Source organism: Anas platyrhynchos, chromosome 7, assembly GCF_047663525.1.
Source record: "Anas platyrhynchos isolate ZD024472 breed Pekin duck chromosome 7, IASCAAS_PekinDuck_T2T, whole genome shotgun sequence".
Lineage (NCBI taxonomy): Eukaryota > Metazoa > Chordata > Aves > Anseriformes > Anatidae > Anas > Anas platyrhynchos.
In genome coordinates this window covers 30,626,316-30,644,269 of record NC_092593.1, presented here as the reverse complement: position 1 = coordinate 30,644,269, position 17,954 = coordinate 30,626,316, and the positions used below count along the sequence as shown (strand labels likewise).

Genomic DNA, 17,954 nt, shown 5'->3' with positions numbered 1-17,954 from the left:
TCTATATAAAACATCTCTTACCTTCAGTTCCCCTGGTGAGCATCTGGTTAGAAAAACTAGCAGGCTGTCTGTGCATAACACACTGCCTATTCGCAGGCTGTACTACAGAGACATGGAAGAGTTGTATTGGCTCTAGCTTGCTCATCCCTTCAGTAGCAGCAATGGTACCAGTACCTCTAGGCACTAGTACTCTGATGGGAACTTCTAAGAACAGCAGTCCCTTGAGCATTACACTGGTGAAACAAATAGCTGAGTGGGAAACTGCCTGAGGGAAGTGGATCTTGTTTCTAGATTGCAATCTGCGAAGCAAGCCTCATGGGCCCACCACTGGTTTCCAAATGAACACTGAGGAATTAAGCACTGAGGAATTAGCATCACATCTGCTGGGTATGGCTATTCTGAGGTGCATTTAACATTACAGGTAAAACACAAATAAATAGAACCAACGTTACCTATGCTGTACTTTAAAATACTTGCTGTGGAAGGGGAAGAGTTGGAAACACTTGACTGCTGTGGAAAGTGAGAAATGGGTGAAGATAAGATCTCAGGGTGAAAGGCAGCATCTTTGGGTCATATATTCAGGTTCAGAGCATGTGCAGCTGCTGTTCAAACGCACGCTGCTTGTCTTTTTTCCTTCTGAATATTTTCTCACCGGTGGCCTTGACCAATTCCTTTTGCATAGTGCAAGTCACACATTGCAGATGCAGGGAGGGCAGTAAATTGCTTTCCTGAACAGGGCCTCTAATGCTTACATTGGATAGTGTGCAAACGCGCCGTGTATTTTCTGAAACCAAATTTGCTTGGCACTTGTTAGTGATTTTTGGAACCTGGCTGAGGCATGGAAAAACACTGAATAACAGATCTTAAACGTAAGCTGGCCAAACCTTTGATAGAAGCTTTTTTGTCTTTGCGGGAGTCCTCTGGAATTAGGACTTGGAGCATGAGAGAAAATACATCACCAGAGCAAGAAGAATTTATGACTAAATTAGTGTGAGATGTGCTGATTTAAGGACAATCTCTATACGTTCTGAAGGTGGAAGGCCAGAGCAGAAATGCAGGGGGGGGGGTTGTGCAAACCAACAGTCCTGAGCTTTTGTTCACATATGCTGCCACCTATATGTGAGTCACTGACTTTGAGGAGTAAAACACCCTGCATTACAAAACCAGCTTAGTAGATTTTTTATCTCCTTTTCCATTCTTAAATATGACATAAAATATAAATACTTCCCAAGTATATGGAAAATATTTTGTTCTAGAATTAAAAAAAAAAAAAAATCAAAGCTTTTTTTTTTTTTTTTTAATATACCCTTTTCTCTACCTTCCAAACTAGGAATAGCTCATAATACACTGGGAACATCTTAACTTTATCAACCATTGCAAACTAAAAAATATAAAGTTTCAGACCACCCAGACAGATGGTATTTTTCATGCTTCTGTATTTGCATACCAGAATGACTTTCATTTTTATCTCTCTTAAAGTGCACATGTAAAATCAATCACGGAGCAGAAATTATTATTGTAAGACTTGAAACTGGTTTAAAAGTCCTTCTTGCCAAGGTTATCAAATCATGGGAAACTTGGGGAGCTATGATTTTTATTGCAGTGTTTGGGGGTTTGTTTATTCTTTTTTGTTTGTTTGTTCCTCAAGGGAAGTCGATTTCCTACAGGAGTACGACCAGCTGCAACAAAATACCAGGAAACCACTGACCAAGCGGTGCATATAAAAATTTTAAGTGAACAAATTAAAAACAATACTGGCTAATTAAAAAGTACCAATAGGAAGTCCAAACATTTGAAATTTCAATTAAAAATCTCTGGCACCCTTCTGACATGGATAAAGTTGGCATTTGCAGAACAGCAGCTTTCTCACCTGTCTCATTGAGCTCCCAGGATCCCACGCTGAAAGGGTTGTTTTTGTACATTACAATGTTGTTAATTAATGCTGAAAAACTAACAATAGGCCATTGTGTGCATCCAGGCACTTTTTATGAGCATAGTGTTTTTTTTTTTTTCCTGGCTTCCCACAAATAAATTAAGGCTTAAGCTGAGATTCACTGTCAACCTGGCATTCCAGGGTGTATTAAGTTTCTTTTCATTCGTATATCTTTTGTTTTCTCCCCTTGTCGTTTTCAGAGCCTACCTCCTCACTTAAAGGCAATGAGCTCTTCACAGATGCATGCCAAGCAAATAAATGCCCAGCAAGGTGAGGTCCATGAGAGAAACGAGGAGGTGTTTATCAAGGACAAGCTGAGAGAAACAGAGGGGCTTGACATCAAGGAAACTCTCGAGGATCAGATCGGCCAATGTTTCATCGAGTGTCGGTGAGCAGAGAGAAACACTTGCCCCTAAAGAAAACCACTTGCCCCAGGGAGCCTAATTTTGTAGTTCTTACAAATTGCAAATCCACCTCGGACTCTAGCTTTGTAATTATAAAAAGCATACCTACAGTTTAGGAACGCTGACTTTTTTCCCTGTCTGAATACATAAGGTTTAAGAGAGTAACACAGACTTCCATGAGACAGAAGTGTAATTATTTCCTACAGCAAATCACATCACTGGTACTGCAGTCCAGGTGCCTGCTGCCAGTGTTATCTATCAGCCTATATGAGCCTGAAGTATGCTTGTACTTGAGGCCTGACCTTCAAGACACTCCCCCAAATGTAACTTTATTTAGTAGTGCTGCTGATCTCAGTGAAACTTCACGTCTCAGTAGAGTTAAGCACATACTTACACGTTTTTAAACTGAGTGCTGACACCTATAGTTCTCTCAGGAAGTTTACTTTAGCTGAAGTTTTAGACTGGCAACTTTGATACAGCAATACCGTAAAGCTTCATCCTAAGGAATGCACACTGTTTCTGTGACACAGATTTTTTTTTCCAGGATTTACCCTATCCAGTGGGTTAGTATGTAAAAGTAAATTGGGAAGCAGGGCCCAGAAATTCCAGGATTTATCAGCAAAGTTTCAACTGCTCTGCATATGATCACCTCCAACGGTTTTGTGTCTTGAGCTGCTTGGTGATGTTACAGGGCTTGCATTCATCTTGTGGGCTGGTGTCACATCCATTCATCATTCCGTGTTTTTTTCAGTGTACTGGCCCTTTCAGTCTACTGGCGTGTAGTTTCCAGGTGGAAACACAAATGCTTTCTGATGAAATCTTTCTCATTAAATATTCTTATTCTTATTTATCCCTTGACTTTGGTGACTATACAACAGCAATTGTGTTTGTTAAAAAAAAAAAAGTCATTAAAATAGCACACAGGTTTATCACAATCTATGTTTCTTTTTTTGTACTTCTGGATCTTACCTACCTTTTAGACTCTAGTATATACTTACCCCATCTAGCCCTCCTTTAAAAATAACTCAGGGTTTTACGAACCTCAGTTTTCACAAAGCACTTCCCCATCCCCTAAATCAACCCTGCTCTTAGGGCCCAGACTGCACAGTGCTTGAGCTGCCATTTCCTGCCTCTTCCCACAACTCCCATGTTCTGAGGTACAGAAAGATCTTATTTCCTTTACTTAATATTACTCATCTAATAGTAATTCTCTAGCATAGGTCAATCGTGTCCAATTATCTTGATGCTAGAGGTTGAGGAAAGCTAGCTGAAATACTGTGTATAATTGTTTCTTTAGGAGATTATCAGAGAACAGGCAATCTCCCAGAGAATAAACCCAGCTGTAAACCTCTTTAAAAACAGTTACAAGATACTATTAAAAGTAAAATCCTTCCTATCAAGGCAGTAACAGCAGATACCAAAGAGCCTAACCAATCCAAATAATCATTTGGAGGAAGCTGATACCAATGTTTGATCACTGGAGGCAGAGAGGAGTGGCTGAAGGAGCTATTCATCAAAACCCTTGCTACCTATTTTATAAGCGACCTGAGCCTCATGTATCTGTGAAATACTCTAAAGAAGGAAAGTGGAGTTTAAATGCTGAGCCTTCTTATTTAGTACGCCTTACAAGCAAAATGGGACCCTGTTGTTAAATTTATATCCCAGATGTGCCCAGGGGCCCAACTTCAGATGAGACTTCAAGACTGTAGGCAGACAGAGTCAGTATCCCAGCATATAAATATGTGATTAAAGAAGTTGTAAGGAGTCTTTAACTACCCAGTAAGTTGTCTGGTCTGATCTAGTCAGGTTCAGTAGTCTTGAATCTCATCTAAACTTGAAAATTAACAAAGATTAAAGTCAATGTGTGAGTATAAGCACCACATTAACTGTTCTCAGATAGCTTTATGGGTATGCTTTTCCAGAGCAAGTGATTGTATTAAATGGGATTAAGATACACCCACACACAGAGTTAATCAGTGACAACACCGCTTATCCACAAGGCTTTAGTCAGACAAGTTGTTCTTCTGCAACTGAGAAAGGCTGAGAAAACAGCTCCTCTCTGATCTTGTGGTATAATCAGAACTGTGTTATGACAGAACTGCTTCTTTATCCACCCATCTAAAACAATCTGATTTTTAAAATGAAATAAATATCGGTTTTAGGCTAAAACAGATCATTTCAATGGAGCACAATTAAAAGAGATGCTGCATGTGAGTTTATGGCAATTTTGTGGTGTGCCTGCATGGGTGGCAGAGGGACAGCGACAGACTGGTTGCCATCAGAGCACTGTGTTCAATCATTCTCCCTGTTACTGCCTTCTTTTAAATGAACTGTCCCTCAACTTATCTAAAAATCACTAAGGCACATTTCAGCCAAGACTAGACAGATCCCATTAATAAAATCTGTTCTAGTGACTTAGCAGTGTGGCAGATAAAACCCTGTCCCCATTTTGCAGCCAGCGGGAGAGCTGCCATCAGCTTCTGCGGAGGCTGGACATCACCCAATATTTCAGCTCATGTGGATCTGGCTGAATGATGCCATGGTTTGTGGGACAGAGAGGAGGCACCAAGCTGCCTGCCACGATGCTCTTCGCAGGAGACCTCCATTGAGGTGACCAAAAGAATTTTCCCAGCAGACACATTCACTTGCTTCCAAAATAGGTGAAAGAAAAATTTTGCTAAATGTTGCTACACAGTGGAAGCATGCGTGTCGGGCAGAGCCAAGTTGTGTCTTGCTCCTGCCTGGCCTGCTGAGCAGCGGGCCAGATCTGAAGTGTCAAGGTTTACATTATTACCTGCCAGGATGTACTTTGGCTCTCCATTAAGCCAGTCTACAAGATCAACATCTAAATGTAGCTTATAAATTATTCTTTAACGAGGCTTTTTGACAGAGTTTACCATTTTCTGTAGTCTATTAAATAAACAGATAGCTAAAAGGGAACAAAGATTCTTTTGAATGAATTTTGCTGCATGTACTAAAAAAATAAACCCAAACTTCCATACTGCATCCTTCAATTGGAATGGGATGTGATAGGAAATACAATTAGCAGGTGTTGTCTTTCAGCACAGCTACTATCAGATTACAAAAGCAATGAGCACGTATTAAATTTCTCCACTTATACCGAGAACTGTTATAAATATTTACCACTTTCTTTGCACAAGGGAATAGGAGTAGCTTCAATCATTTCAAAAACGAAGACAACTTCTTCTGAAGATAGGTTCTGGAAAAAAGAAAAAAAGAAGAAAAAATCCAAAGGAATAGATTGAACAAAAAAGTTTCAGTTGCTTTATAACACAAAATATTTTTTTAATGTAACACTACAATTAATAGCCCTACTGTCCATCATTCTCTTTATCTGTATTAACTTTTATGGAGCTCTTCTTATGTGGCTGGCAGATTATTCACATACAGCTTTCTAGACTTCTGTTTTGCCTTGTTCCTGTGGTCAATACTAAAAAAAGAAAGATTTTTTGAACACTTGAGATCATTTGAAAAAAAAAAAAACAAAACATCATGCAATCTACCTGTAGGCCTCCTTGTTTTTCAAGGTAGCTATGTTATTCATGGAACAGGAGTACAAATGCTCCAAAATTAATACTTGCTGTGATTATGTACCTCTGAGCCTGGATTTTAATCAAATGACTCCCACACATTCCATCCATTATATTAATAACAGAGTTTTATATTAAAATGTAGCAATTACATAGCTGGGGCTTTAGTTTCAATTTCCTGTGCTATTCCAGACCAGAAACATTTTTCTCTTAATTTCACATTCAGGGTTTTGCACTGCATATGCAAAAACTGTCATCATTGTCTTCTCTACGGTATATACCAACAGTCCCCAGATAACAAATCTTTCTCGGATTCATCCCTAAATTAAAAAAAAAAAAAAAAAAAAAAAAAAGCAGGAAGAAGGGTAAAGAAGGATCCCCTTATTATATGGAAAAATGTTGTAGTATTTTTGTCTAAGAAAAGTCTGCTCTGACAGAAATCAATACAAAGGATCAGAAATCAAGATGAGGTTTTTATTACCAGAGATAGCCTGAAGAATCACAGGGGAGAGCCTAATACACAGGCTTTGCTGTAATGTGTCTTATGCCCTCTAGCTGTAACAAATTATGCCGTGAATTTCTTGGAGGATTTATATGCCTCTGCTCAGCGCTCTGGGGAGCATTTCATCAGTGGCATTGCTGACCTAATAACAGGGGATCTAAGTAATAGCAACTTTTATGTACGTTATGTGTTATTCCCACAGATTTGGGGATTGGTTTTCTCGAGGAAGGAGGAGGCAAGGGGTAAATGTGCTTTCATAATAGGTTTACACTTTACTGATTAGCTTTGAATGATCTTCTCGCTCTGCCTGCTGACTTGAGTGCTGTCAGAAAAAGAATTGGCCAAGCCTCATGGTGAGCGAGTGAGACTTCTTCTGAAGCGGGGGGTTCCTGTGCTTTATTTATTCATTTGGAGCATTCCTGACAGCCAGCCCAGGCTTTGATGCAGGGGAAGGGAGAAAAGAAATAGGAAGCGATCGTGTTATATTTCTCTTTTTCACAGGACTGTTTTGTTGAGCCGAGTTCACTGCCAATATGCCTGTTCACGGGACTCCCTAGGTAGCAGGGGGTGGGTGATGCGGAGGCAGGAGGAAAATGAATGGAGAGAGAGGTTTTGCACTGAAACTCCAGAATAGGGCAAGTATTCATTTGTGTCAGGCGCTGCCTGTATCTCCTTTCACACTCCCTACACTCTGCTCCTTACGAAGTCAATATTAATGCATGTGCAAGTTGCCAGGCAATCCATCAGCAGCCGAAATCTTGCCAACAGGACACAGACAGATAGCACCTCGGCCGTGCCAGCCTGCACCACCCCTGCCTTCTGCTCCCTCGGCCCCGGGTTGGAGGAGCTGAGTCGCTCCAAGTCCATCCGGACCCGTCTCGGTCTCCAACCCCACTGGGATTACTGGACGTGCTCTCAGCCTGCCAGAAGCTCTTTCCAAGGAACCAAGGAGTACAGTCTCTGCACAATATGGCACCAGTTTGAAGAACAGCTGATAGGAAAATTGCTTAATAACTAGTTTCTGTGCAGCGAGCCGCAATGGCAGACAGTTCTTTTGAAGAGCAAGCTCCAGTCTGGAACTCCTTGGAAGATGACCAAATAGACAGAGTATCAGACCCTTAATCACAGTCCACACTTTACAATGCCCCATTACTCTTACAAATGCCTTTCCTTCTTCTCTGCTACCCCTGCAAGGGCACTTCTCCCGTAGAAACCTACAGAGGAATGCCTCTCTTGCATCTGGTACTTTATATTCAGCACAGACAGGAGTTACTGCCCACAGGAGCTGTTTATAGATGGGTGATGAAATGCTCTCTTTCACCTAATCCATATTGTCGTTACTTGTTTTCCCTGTCATCATTAAAGGATCATCACGCACTCATGAGCCACTTGTATGCGACATTCCATTTGGGTGCAAAAATTACCAGCCAGAAGTAGCTGTGAGCTCAATGTACAACAGGAGGATGTTCTGCAGTCGGGGATAAATAAGGGAATTGTCTCCTAATCGCATCAGATGAGGAGGAGATGAATGAAATTAGAAAGAAGTCTGTATCTGCAGCACAGTTTTCTCCCGTCCTTATCTGCTCACTAAAGTTGATCATATCCTTTCCTAACCTCGTGTATTCAACACACCGAAAGCCTGCACAAAGTGAGTTCTTAAGGGAATGTCACAAAAGAAGTTGAAGTTTCTTTTGAATCACTCTGCAGACAGAGTGTTTCTCCTCTGAGCCTTTTTTCAGGAGGGTGAATACAGCTCTAAGTTGTGGAGGTGAAGCTCTGGAAAGCGATGGCAGAGGCTTGGGGGTCCCAGTACTTTGTCTTCCTGCAGAATTACTGGGACATCAATACTACAACAAATGGGCACATTTGCTAAACTTTGGCTAAATACTAAGAATTCTACGTTGTTCTTTCATCAGGCTTGCTGAGAACAAGAGAGAAGGTTCAGGTAAAGCTGAATAATAGTACTCAAAAAAAAATATATATATATATCTAAGGAGACACTCCTGTTGTCTCTAAATCACCTGATCCAGAATTGTTGCTGCATTTCATGTTGGAATGAGATTTGTCTTTTACAAAACCTCCAAGCAAGGGACAGAAGAGATTACTTCTGTTTTTCAGTCCATAGCTTCACCTCTGTTTTCTGATGGAAGTAACAACTTTAGATTTTGTAAAGGCAGTAACCTCTGCATCGTAGCAATTAGTGCTAGTACAAGGTGCTCTCTGTACACCTTCCTGCAAAGCCAAAAGGCCATTCGTCAGGAACAGCTTACATCTAACATCAACATTTCTGGACATGGGGGACACAGCTCAGCCTGCACCCAGGTGCTCGACTGTACCTTGCGTAGACACTCAAAGCTAGCTTCAAAATCCAACAGGAACACCACAGCCATGACAGTGTTTAGCCCTGGCAGCAAAACCTGCACAGGACCCTACAGAGAGATTTTGTCAGCTATGCTGAGCCCCTTGCTGCAAGCAGCCACGCCGCCATCTGAGCCCGAGCTGGTTAGTTCAGAGCACATCTGTGGGAACTGAAATCCTGCCTCTGGGCTGCAGGGTGAGACAACCTCTAAGGGTGATTAATTAACATAATTAGGAGCTGTAAACATTAATGGGTAATGTTCAAGCCTTTCCTAACACATTCCTAAAGCTTCCACTGAGTAGTTGTCTATTGACTAATTTTGGCAGACATCTTTAGGGCTGGAGGGAGCAAGGGAAGGGAATGCAAATGCATCACTGGCTTACCGGAGGAGCACCAGAACAAATAACCCACCAGGTTTCTTTGAGCAGAGGGAAAATAAGTTATCATAAACAAGAGGACTGTTTGTGTATGGTGGGGGAGAGCAGAGAGTGTGTGCTGAGGATTAAATAGCAAGATTATCATGAGAAGCAGGATGTTGAAGAGGCCAGGACTGCAGCCCACAGTTCTGCAACCTGTTTTCCCATTGATTGGAATCAACCTTAAGATCTGATAGCCATTAAAAAAAAAATAACTCAGTCATTCTTGCTTGTGGGAACACCATTGTCCTCTTTTAAAAGTGTGAACCCCTCTAATTCCAGAGGAGGGGCAACTGTTATTATTACCATCTGCAGTTAATCCACTTTATTGGGTGTCCGTGGATTTACAGGAGGCAGGGGACACCTCTGGAAGCTTCTGTGCAGTGGCAGAAGTTGCCTACTTCAGTGTGTGCTAAGAATTTATGAGAGTGCTGACATTAATGGAGGCGGCTTGATGGCTTTTGGGGGGGATCAGCCCGAATCCCCTGGATTCATATATTTCTCATACTTGGTGAAACACAGATAAATCTTGGTAGTGGGTATCTGCAACAGTAAGACCAGTTGAACCCTGGTGTCAGGCCTCCAGAGAGGCATTGATAGTATTACTAGTTCTGCTTTCTAAATCATCACAAACTCTGAAGTATGTTGCCTTCCCATTTTTGTAAGGCTCCTTGAATTTACACTTTAATTTATAGTGATCGGCAGCTCTGCATAGTGATTAAAAACATATGCAAAGGACCCTGCTGCTCTTTCTTCATTTCCTATTTTGTTCATTGAACTTTCAAAAGTTTGAAATAATTGAGGAACAAAAATAAGATTCTTAAAATATCTCAGGTGCAAGTCAAGATTCCCAGTTTTCAACATCACTTTTGTCAGCAAATGAGCCAACGCTGCACATAAACACAACTGCACCAGTTTTCCAAACTCTGCTGCTCCCTTCCAGATAGACGTTCAGATGTCTTAAATCACTACAAGTTGTTGGTGACCTTACCTGAATGATCTCTACTTAGACTGACAGTTTGTTACTGAAATGGGGTCAGGCCCTGATATTATTTAGCTCAGTTAAGTCTTTACCCTAAGCAGACTCTTGTTAGCTTCTAAAGAGGGTTTCATGTACTTTACGAGCACGTTTAACAAGATCAGGGCTGTTTCAAGGGTTTTACAGACAGAAGAGCATGCTGTTGGACCCCAAGGACTTGCTCTCCAAGCAGTTCACCACCAGTACAAGCTCAGGGAAAACTATTTCAGTGCCATGGAGGGCTCAGCATCTTGCAGGAACGCTCAGGACTCCAAGCATCTGCAGACACGTATTCATCTTTTCATTGGGCATGATTTGCATTGCACACCTCTTGCCATACTTGCATATAAATTATTCATTAGCAGCATTAAAAGCTCGTTCAGATTTGAACAGTCACACGTTACAAAGCCATAACGAGCATGGTTCTTCTTCAGATCACTCTGTCCTCCTCCTCCACTTTCCTCCTCAACCTGCTTCCTTCTAAATCACTTGCTCAGAAAGACTTAACCTTTTTGGAGAGGGACTTTTTGCAAGGGCATGTAGTGACAGGATAAGGAGTAATGGTTTTAAACTAAAAGAGGGTAGATGCAGATTAGGAACAAAGGAACAAATTCTGCACTCTGAGCATGGCAAGGCCCTGTCCCAGGCTGCCCGAGGAGCTGTGGGTGCCCCATCCCTGGCAGTGCCCAAGGCCAGGCTGGATAAGGCCTGATTTGCTTGAGGCAGGGGTGGTACTGGGTGGGCTTTGAGGTCCCTTCCAGCCCTAACTATTCTGTGATTCCCCACCCCATCTCACGGTCTGCCTCTGCAGTTTTCAACTGTAAAGCCCTAAACACTCTGGTGACTGTAGACTATAGGCAAAAATTTTCAGAGACAACTAGCTCAGCCTGTGGAGAGAGGAATTTTTTTTTTTTTTTTTTTTTTTACAGGGACAGCAAAACTATATATGTTCCAAAGGCTTGCAGCTCCTTGTCCTACATCTTGAGATCAAAAAGATAGGTCTCATTGGATATTTGCATTTTTAGCAAAATGGTGTCTGCAGCTAGCAAGACCAAAGCAGGAAGTCTCAGTGTGTGCACTGGGTGTTGCAGCTGCTGGTCAGCAAGGGAAAACCAAAGGACCAAAACCACAGTGTTAGTCCAAGGGCAGGCTGCTCTTTGACCTGTCGTGCCCGTCACTTCCAGCTCAGTTCTTACAGACATACCCATCCCGAGCACTATTCTGCAGGCTTAATTCCTGGCTTCACTCGCTTTCTACTTTTGGATTTGCAGCACTACAGAGGCAAAACTGACCATTATAACAAATTTAGGTTAGATTCCCTTCCTACCTTCCTTAAATGGCTGAAAAGGAGTCACAGATATCCAGGGTCCCTTGACCTTGAGTTTAAACCTCCTGCTTAGCATTAAAGCTCCTAAAAATATTCATTCCTTTATACGTCCAAAAGTCTGGAATCCGCTAAAGTAAATAGCATTACTCTGAGTTGGTCCCATTTGCAAGCAAGAAGAAAAATCTTGTAACTAATTAGTTCATTTTCCTAAAGTACTCATAGCCATCTACAGTAATACTTGGGAATTAAAAGCTTGAAAACGCTAAGTGTTGCCGACATAATGCAACAACCTCCCGCTGATATTCTCAAGGACACTTCCCCAACAGTAGATTTATTTGTTGTCATAGATACTCACACAGACACAAACATCAGTAAGGTTCAGGGCTTGCACTTGCCAGCAGCTTATTATAATACAGCTCCACATGTTTTAAAGGTTGGATTGGACTTTTTTCTGGGAAATGCTGCAGTAGTGCCCGGCGCAATGAGCACGTTAGGTCGCACACTCTCCCACACTGCATTTTCTTTATTCCTTTCTCAAGCAGGGTCCCCACACAGCAGACAGGATTTCTGAGGGAAGGGACAAATGGGGTATTTAACAGTGGTATCTATTCTTTGTTTGAGCAGCATAGCACAGTCCTGATCGATAAGAAATGAAGAAGGGAGTAAATTCCAAGGGGAAGAGGAAGAAAAACTGCTGGGCTGGGTCCCACTTCACTCTGTGGTAGAGAGAGGTATCTTCTCCAGCAAGTTAATACAGAGCAGGTGGAAGAACCAATTCTCCCACTTCCCCCTTTCCTGCCACAGAGTCAATGAAGATATGCTGGGATACAGGAACAAGAAGCAGGCAGAGAAAAAAGCCTCAGGAGTCCCACTGGTGCCTGGTGGAAGGACAGAGAGGTACTGGGGAGTCAGTGGCTGGCAGAGGAGAGGTGTTTAAAAGATATTCTGGGAAAAGAAAGAGTAAGGAAAAGCTTAGAAGTAAGGCGAATAAAAATGAACAGGAAGCACAGAGCAGTGGTTCCCAAACTACAGCCCTTGCTCCACAGAAAGATCTCTTTGGAAAAGCAAGCAAAGGAGGTAGAAAAGACATTTTCAGCCTTGGCTCTACAAAATGCAAAGAAGAAAGGAAGCAAGTGGGGAAAAAAGAAACGTGGCATGGACTGACACAAGAAGCAGAGCAAAAGGGTAGCAGAAACATTCACAAGGAGCTAGAGAGGCAGAAGCAGAAAAGAATGGATGAAAGAGGCATATAACTGGGGGAAAAAATACCCTGAGCTACCAATTTGAAAAACAGGGACCATTAGAACCAGAGACTGATGGAAAATATGAAGCATGTCCAATGGAAAGACAAAAGAGCAGTCTCTGGAGGTGTATGCCACCAAGCAAGCTCAGGTGGAGGTATAAAAAGAAAAAACAATTGTCTACAGCCAGGAAGTCTGATTTGACTATGGAGTGGATGAAGGCATGTGAGTTATGGTTGGGAATACAGCTGTGAATGACAGCCTGTTATTCTTTCTCACGGGATAAGAGGGATATATTTAGTTCTGAAATACAGTCCTTTCACTGTTTTCACTGACAGTGGGTTTTTCGGAGTTTACATACCGGGGACCATAGCGGCAGTGTGTCTGATGGAACATAAGACTGAATCAGGCCATTGCGGTTTCAATATGCCAGCGTGTTTATTTAACAAGCTGCTGACAAGTTACTTAAGTGATGAATTTCAAGCGAATCCCACACACAAGGGACTTGCATCGTCTAGCACAAAAAATCCAGGCTTCCACTGGAAATCAGTGTATCATCTACCACACTGTTAAGACAGCTTCCATCCTGGTCTCATTTCTCCTTGCCCTTCTTCACCTGTACCTTAGCCCATCTGTTTTTCAAGCCAAATGTCAAAATACACAATTAGACTCAAGCTCAGCTGCCATAAGATACCACTAGGGTTTCACACCTATGCCCTTCTTCAGTTTGGGGCATAATTCAAATTCTGATAGGGTTAAGCAAAGGTAGATGTGGGCAGTAGGGTGGACGAAGCAGGTTATCTCATCAGCCTCCAGGTCTCTGTAATGAATTAGCCAGTACAGGCTCTAGGTGACAGCAGTATTACCTGGATAATATTGCACCCAGGTAAGGGTGCCAAGGGCAGGTGAGGCGAGCCATCTTTTCTCCTTCGAGCACTTTGCATATTTCCCTTTGGAGCACCAAACTGCACATTTGCTAAATGAGCAGTGTGCTGCAAGGTTTGGCAAGCACCTAGGTAAATCCTCCCCAGTGCAAAGTTAGCATTAAAGTTGGACCATCCAAACGCTATGCTCGGATTGAATCTTGACTTAACACTGAAAAGGTTTTGAGATACTATTTCTGAGAGCGGAACAAGAACTTGCCTGAAACCTGAGTCTCATCCACTCCTTCCAGAATCAATATGTTTCAGTTTTACTGAGAATTTCGGCATGGGGGAGATTAGTCAGACTCCATCAATCAGGTTGGTTTCTATTATCCAGGTCAGAGTCCAGGGCTTTTAAGTCATGCTGCGTTTCAGCCGTGTGCAGATACAACAGAAAACCTAATTATTTATAGTAATTTACTTTAAAAATGCCCAGCTATTGGCATCACAAGCTATGTTTTGTCTGTTGTGTCAGGCATCTTCAGGACTTACACAATTGCAGTATTAGGAGTTACCATCCTAGGCAGAGTAAGAGATTTTACACTGCATGTAAGGGGCTTGCTGGTTCTTGTTAGGCTCTGCTCATAAAAAATAACAATTTCAGCATAGTCCCATTCAGTGTGATGTCTCACCAAATAGAAACTTGTTTCACTTGGGCAAAGAGCACAGAACCATAAAAAAGCTCGATACTTGCATAAAAGACATGCTCAGTACTTACATAAAAGAGTTCAGTACTTACTGAGGTATTTATATAATATCAGGAAACTGCATCACTCCTAACTAAGATCTGTTCAAACACTTCGCTCTCCTCTTAAATTACCTTACTGATGCATGAATCCTGTGGTGGCTTGGAAAGGAAATTTACTTTCTTGTTTTGTGCTCCCCATCACATAGGGAGACTGGCTCTTCCTTGCAGATTTTTCTGGAAAGCATCTAATCCAGCAAGTAATTTTGAAGATATTGGTTTAAAGTGCGGCTGTAAGTTAAAGCCTGCAGTCTCTATAGCTGCAGGATTCCTCAAAGTATTCCAAGACAAAACACAATTGCTCCAGGGGAGCAAATTCCGGAGCCGGAGCTCTGCCATCTTCTGTATTGCATACATGTGCTTCCCATCACGGGCTCAGCTCTCGTGGCTGCCACAGACAGGGTAACACTATGCCCAACATATCATTTCACCGTCATCCTCTTCTGGGAAATCATGTATAACATGGGCTTTTATTCTTTATGGATTGCAAGGTTTGCAGTTGCGGGAGGCCTGGGAACTGGTGGGAGTGAAGGTGGGAGAAGCTGATTGTAGCCTCTCCCACGTATGTGCCTGTATTTCATTCCTGTCCAAACCTAATCTTTACATTCCTCCCTTTGTGAGCCCTGCTTTCCTACAATAAGGCCATTCCAAAGAACTGATCCTCTGTATAGGCCCATAAAGCAATACATTTAGATCTCCACTATATATATAAAAAAAAAAAAAAAAAGAAAGAAAGAGGGAGAAAGAAAAAAAAACATACCTCTAGGGTTAGCAAGTGAATATGCAACTTGCCCTTCGAGTTTCAGCCTTTCTTCTCAGATTGCACTTCCCACACTTCCTTATCTATTACACCACTTGGGAAGAAGGATGTTACCAATGTTTGGGTGTCCTGCTTCTGCCACGAGTGGGCTGCAGGTCCAGCTCCATATTCCCAGAGAACAGCCCCTACACCTCTGGCCAACAGTCTGCCTCTTCCTGCCCCACTGCCAGCAACTCTCTGCAGCACCTACCCCGTGTACCAAAGAAACGTCTAAAAACCATGTCATCAGGCCACAACATAAATGAAGAATAATAACAAAGCTCCATTTTGTGCTTATAATTGTTTAAATTTGAGTGTATTCCACTGAGAGTAGCATAGGCAAAAGAATTCATTTGGAGAGGCAATGCCTGAGCCCTGCAATAGGACTCAAAATTGAATTAAGAAATCAATTCTTTATCAGTCTTTAAGATTGCCCCCACTCTCAGCCAGTTCCAGGAGATGACAGAATATACACCAGAGAGATGCAGAAAACAAGTAAACAAAAATCTATCTATGTATAAATACACACCACTCCAATTTTTCTTTCACATAACTAAAAGGTGAGGGTTAATGAGCTTGGCATCTCAAGGTATCGCAGTGTGTTTCTTGGACTGCAAAGATGACTAAGTTTTTCAATTAACACCTTTGATAAATGGATGCTCTTAGTACCAGCCTGAGACTAGTTTCTAATTGAGCTCATCTAGAATGTTTCTCCTTTTTTTTCCCCACCCGCTTTTAAATTGCCAATGCAGAGATTCTAATTGATTTTTGTTGGTACTGAACTGTTAGGTTGTTAGTATTGACCAGGAACGTTTAAACATTTCTAACTTTGTATACATTTTCTCAGCAATATTCTTCAAGATCAGTCTCAGGTTTTTCCCCGTTTTATGTTCTGTGTATACCTGATTGTGATTTATTCAAATAAGGCTGCTCAAGCCAATTGGGACGAACATTGAAAATCATGCACTGTGACTGCTTTCATATGCATGAAATTGCCTCAGATTTATCATTAAAGAGTTCATTTAAACACTCATGGAAACCACAGAGAATGGGATCTCTCAAAGTGAACAAGAATGTTAGCAGCAGAAAATCTCAGAGCAAGGCATTTGGTTGCTTTCTTAACTGCAGAATACATCATGCCACATTTTCAACTTCTCATTCCCCACTGAAGTTCTCCCCCGTCACAAGTGCTTTTAAAGCAAGCCTCATCTTAGCTACAAGTAGTGCCATTTGAACAACACTGCGATATTGATCTTAAATGAAGTTGCAAGCCACTCTCCCAAGCAGTAATGTGATGCCTGACAGATGCTGATTACGCATTGTCCTTTACAAATGCTTAAAGACAAATCATGGACTGGCAGCAGGTCAGATGCACAACAATCCTTGAATGGGACAGCTCTGATATAGTGGTTGGATAAGACAGCACACATGCAGATCACTTTAATACAGGGAGGTGAAAAATGCTGCCAGTTATGTCAGACTGAACTGTGTTTCTGCACAGAAGTAAGGCAGACTTAGAGCTCCTCAAAAGAAGGAAATTAACTGCTGAAATACATCTGATTCTGCTTTCACCATCACCTCAGATTTACCCATCTTCACCCCACAGTAAAATTATGCAAGCAGTTATAAACCAGATAAAAATCACATTGTTTTAGACCTTGCCTCTGGTAGGCTGGGTTGTTTTAACCACTGACACACAAGGTTAACTATTATGCTTATATGCTGCGCTGTATTTATTTGAGCATTTAAATAAGGGTAGATCAAAGCACAACGATTCTCTGTTCGTTTTCAAGCTATCGGTCCCAAATTTTCCAGACAGACATAAAGGATGCATATGCTGCACAGTGCGTGCGGGGAGTTTGACATGCCCCAAGTGTGCTGAATTTATTATGCACGCATGCAACTCTCCGTCCAGCATACGAACAAAAGGTTGAGGCAGAGCACAGGCATTCGAGAGCTTTTAATCAGCTAATACCTGTAATACCCTTGAAATACCTCAAGTACCTTTCGCAGTCAGGTGGTGGCAGAAGAAATACAGCACATGCCAAAACATCACAGAACAAGGAAGGCAAAGCCCAGGGAGAGCCAACACAGCATGAGTGTGAGCAGCACTTTTCCAGATGGGCGACCTGTCCAGGGCACCCTCACCACAGCAACACCATCAGGTTAAAGAGCAGGTCAGTGATGGGCCATGGCAAAACAACACAAAGCAGCGATGCCCAGCCTGCACCTTCTTTCTCCTCCAAAAGAGATGTGTTATTTTTTTTTTGCTTCTGACACCTTGACTTCTAGAAGCAAAAGCAATCGCTCAAATTTTTCATAAACAAAGCCGATAAGAGAAAATGTTCAGCGTACTCCATTTCATTCCACTTCCCAAGTGACTTGGTGATGTTGGAGGGTAAGCTATTTTTCTTGGCTGGCCTTGCTACAAAATTGCATGCTTTATTTTCCTCTTTACAGAATTCATATTGTGTTAATAAAGAACTGTTGACTCCCTCTGGCTGACTCTGCAGAAAAGCTATTCTTGCAAAGCTTCTAGTCTGAGTTAAAGTAATCTTGCTTAAAACTGGCCATAATTGTTTCAGTCTCTTAAGTTTAATACTAAGCACAAGAAATATTGCCAATATGAGTCAGGATTTGACATTCTGGGAAAGCAGGATAAGCTGACCAAAGGTAAGGAATTCAGTAAATGCAAGGGGAATTTGACCTGGCGTTTCTTTGAGTCAGCTTCTGTAT

At 41.9% G+C, this 17,954-nt stretch overlaps 2 protein-coding genes across 6 annotated transcripts in view; one reads left to right on the top strand and one right to left on the bottom strand.

Annotated features, from left to right (window-relative positions):
• The window catches only part of IQCA1 (IQ motif containing with AAA domain 1), a 104,542-nt gene that overhangs the window by 25,450 nt on the left and 61,138 nt on the right, over positions 1-17,954 (top strand). The window contains exon 6 of the mRNA XM_027461157.3: positions 2,134-2,321. Coding sequence (XP_027316958.3) covers positions 2,134-2,321 — 188 coding nt within the window. The remainder of the gene's footprint in view (positions 1-2,133; positions 2,322-17,954) is intronic.
• ACKR3 (atypical chemokine receptor 3) overlaps positions 1-17,954 on the bottom strand; it is a 139,531-nt gene that overhangs the window by 74,410 nt on the left and 47,167 nt on the right. For all 5 annotated transcript variants that reach the window (XR_011810753.1, XR_011810755.1, XR_011810754.1 and 2 more), the window contains exon 2: positions 5,482-5,557. The gene's annotated coding sequence lies outside the window, so the exon portion shown is untranslated. The remainder of the gene's footprint in view (positions 1-5,481; positions 5,558-17,954) is intronic.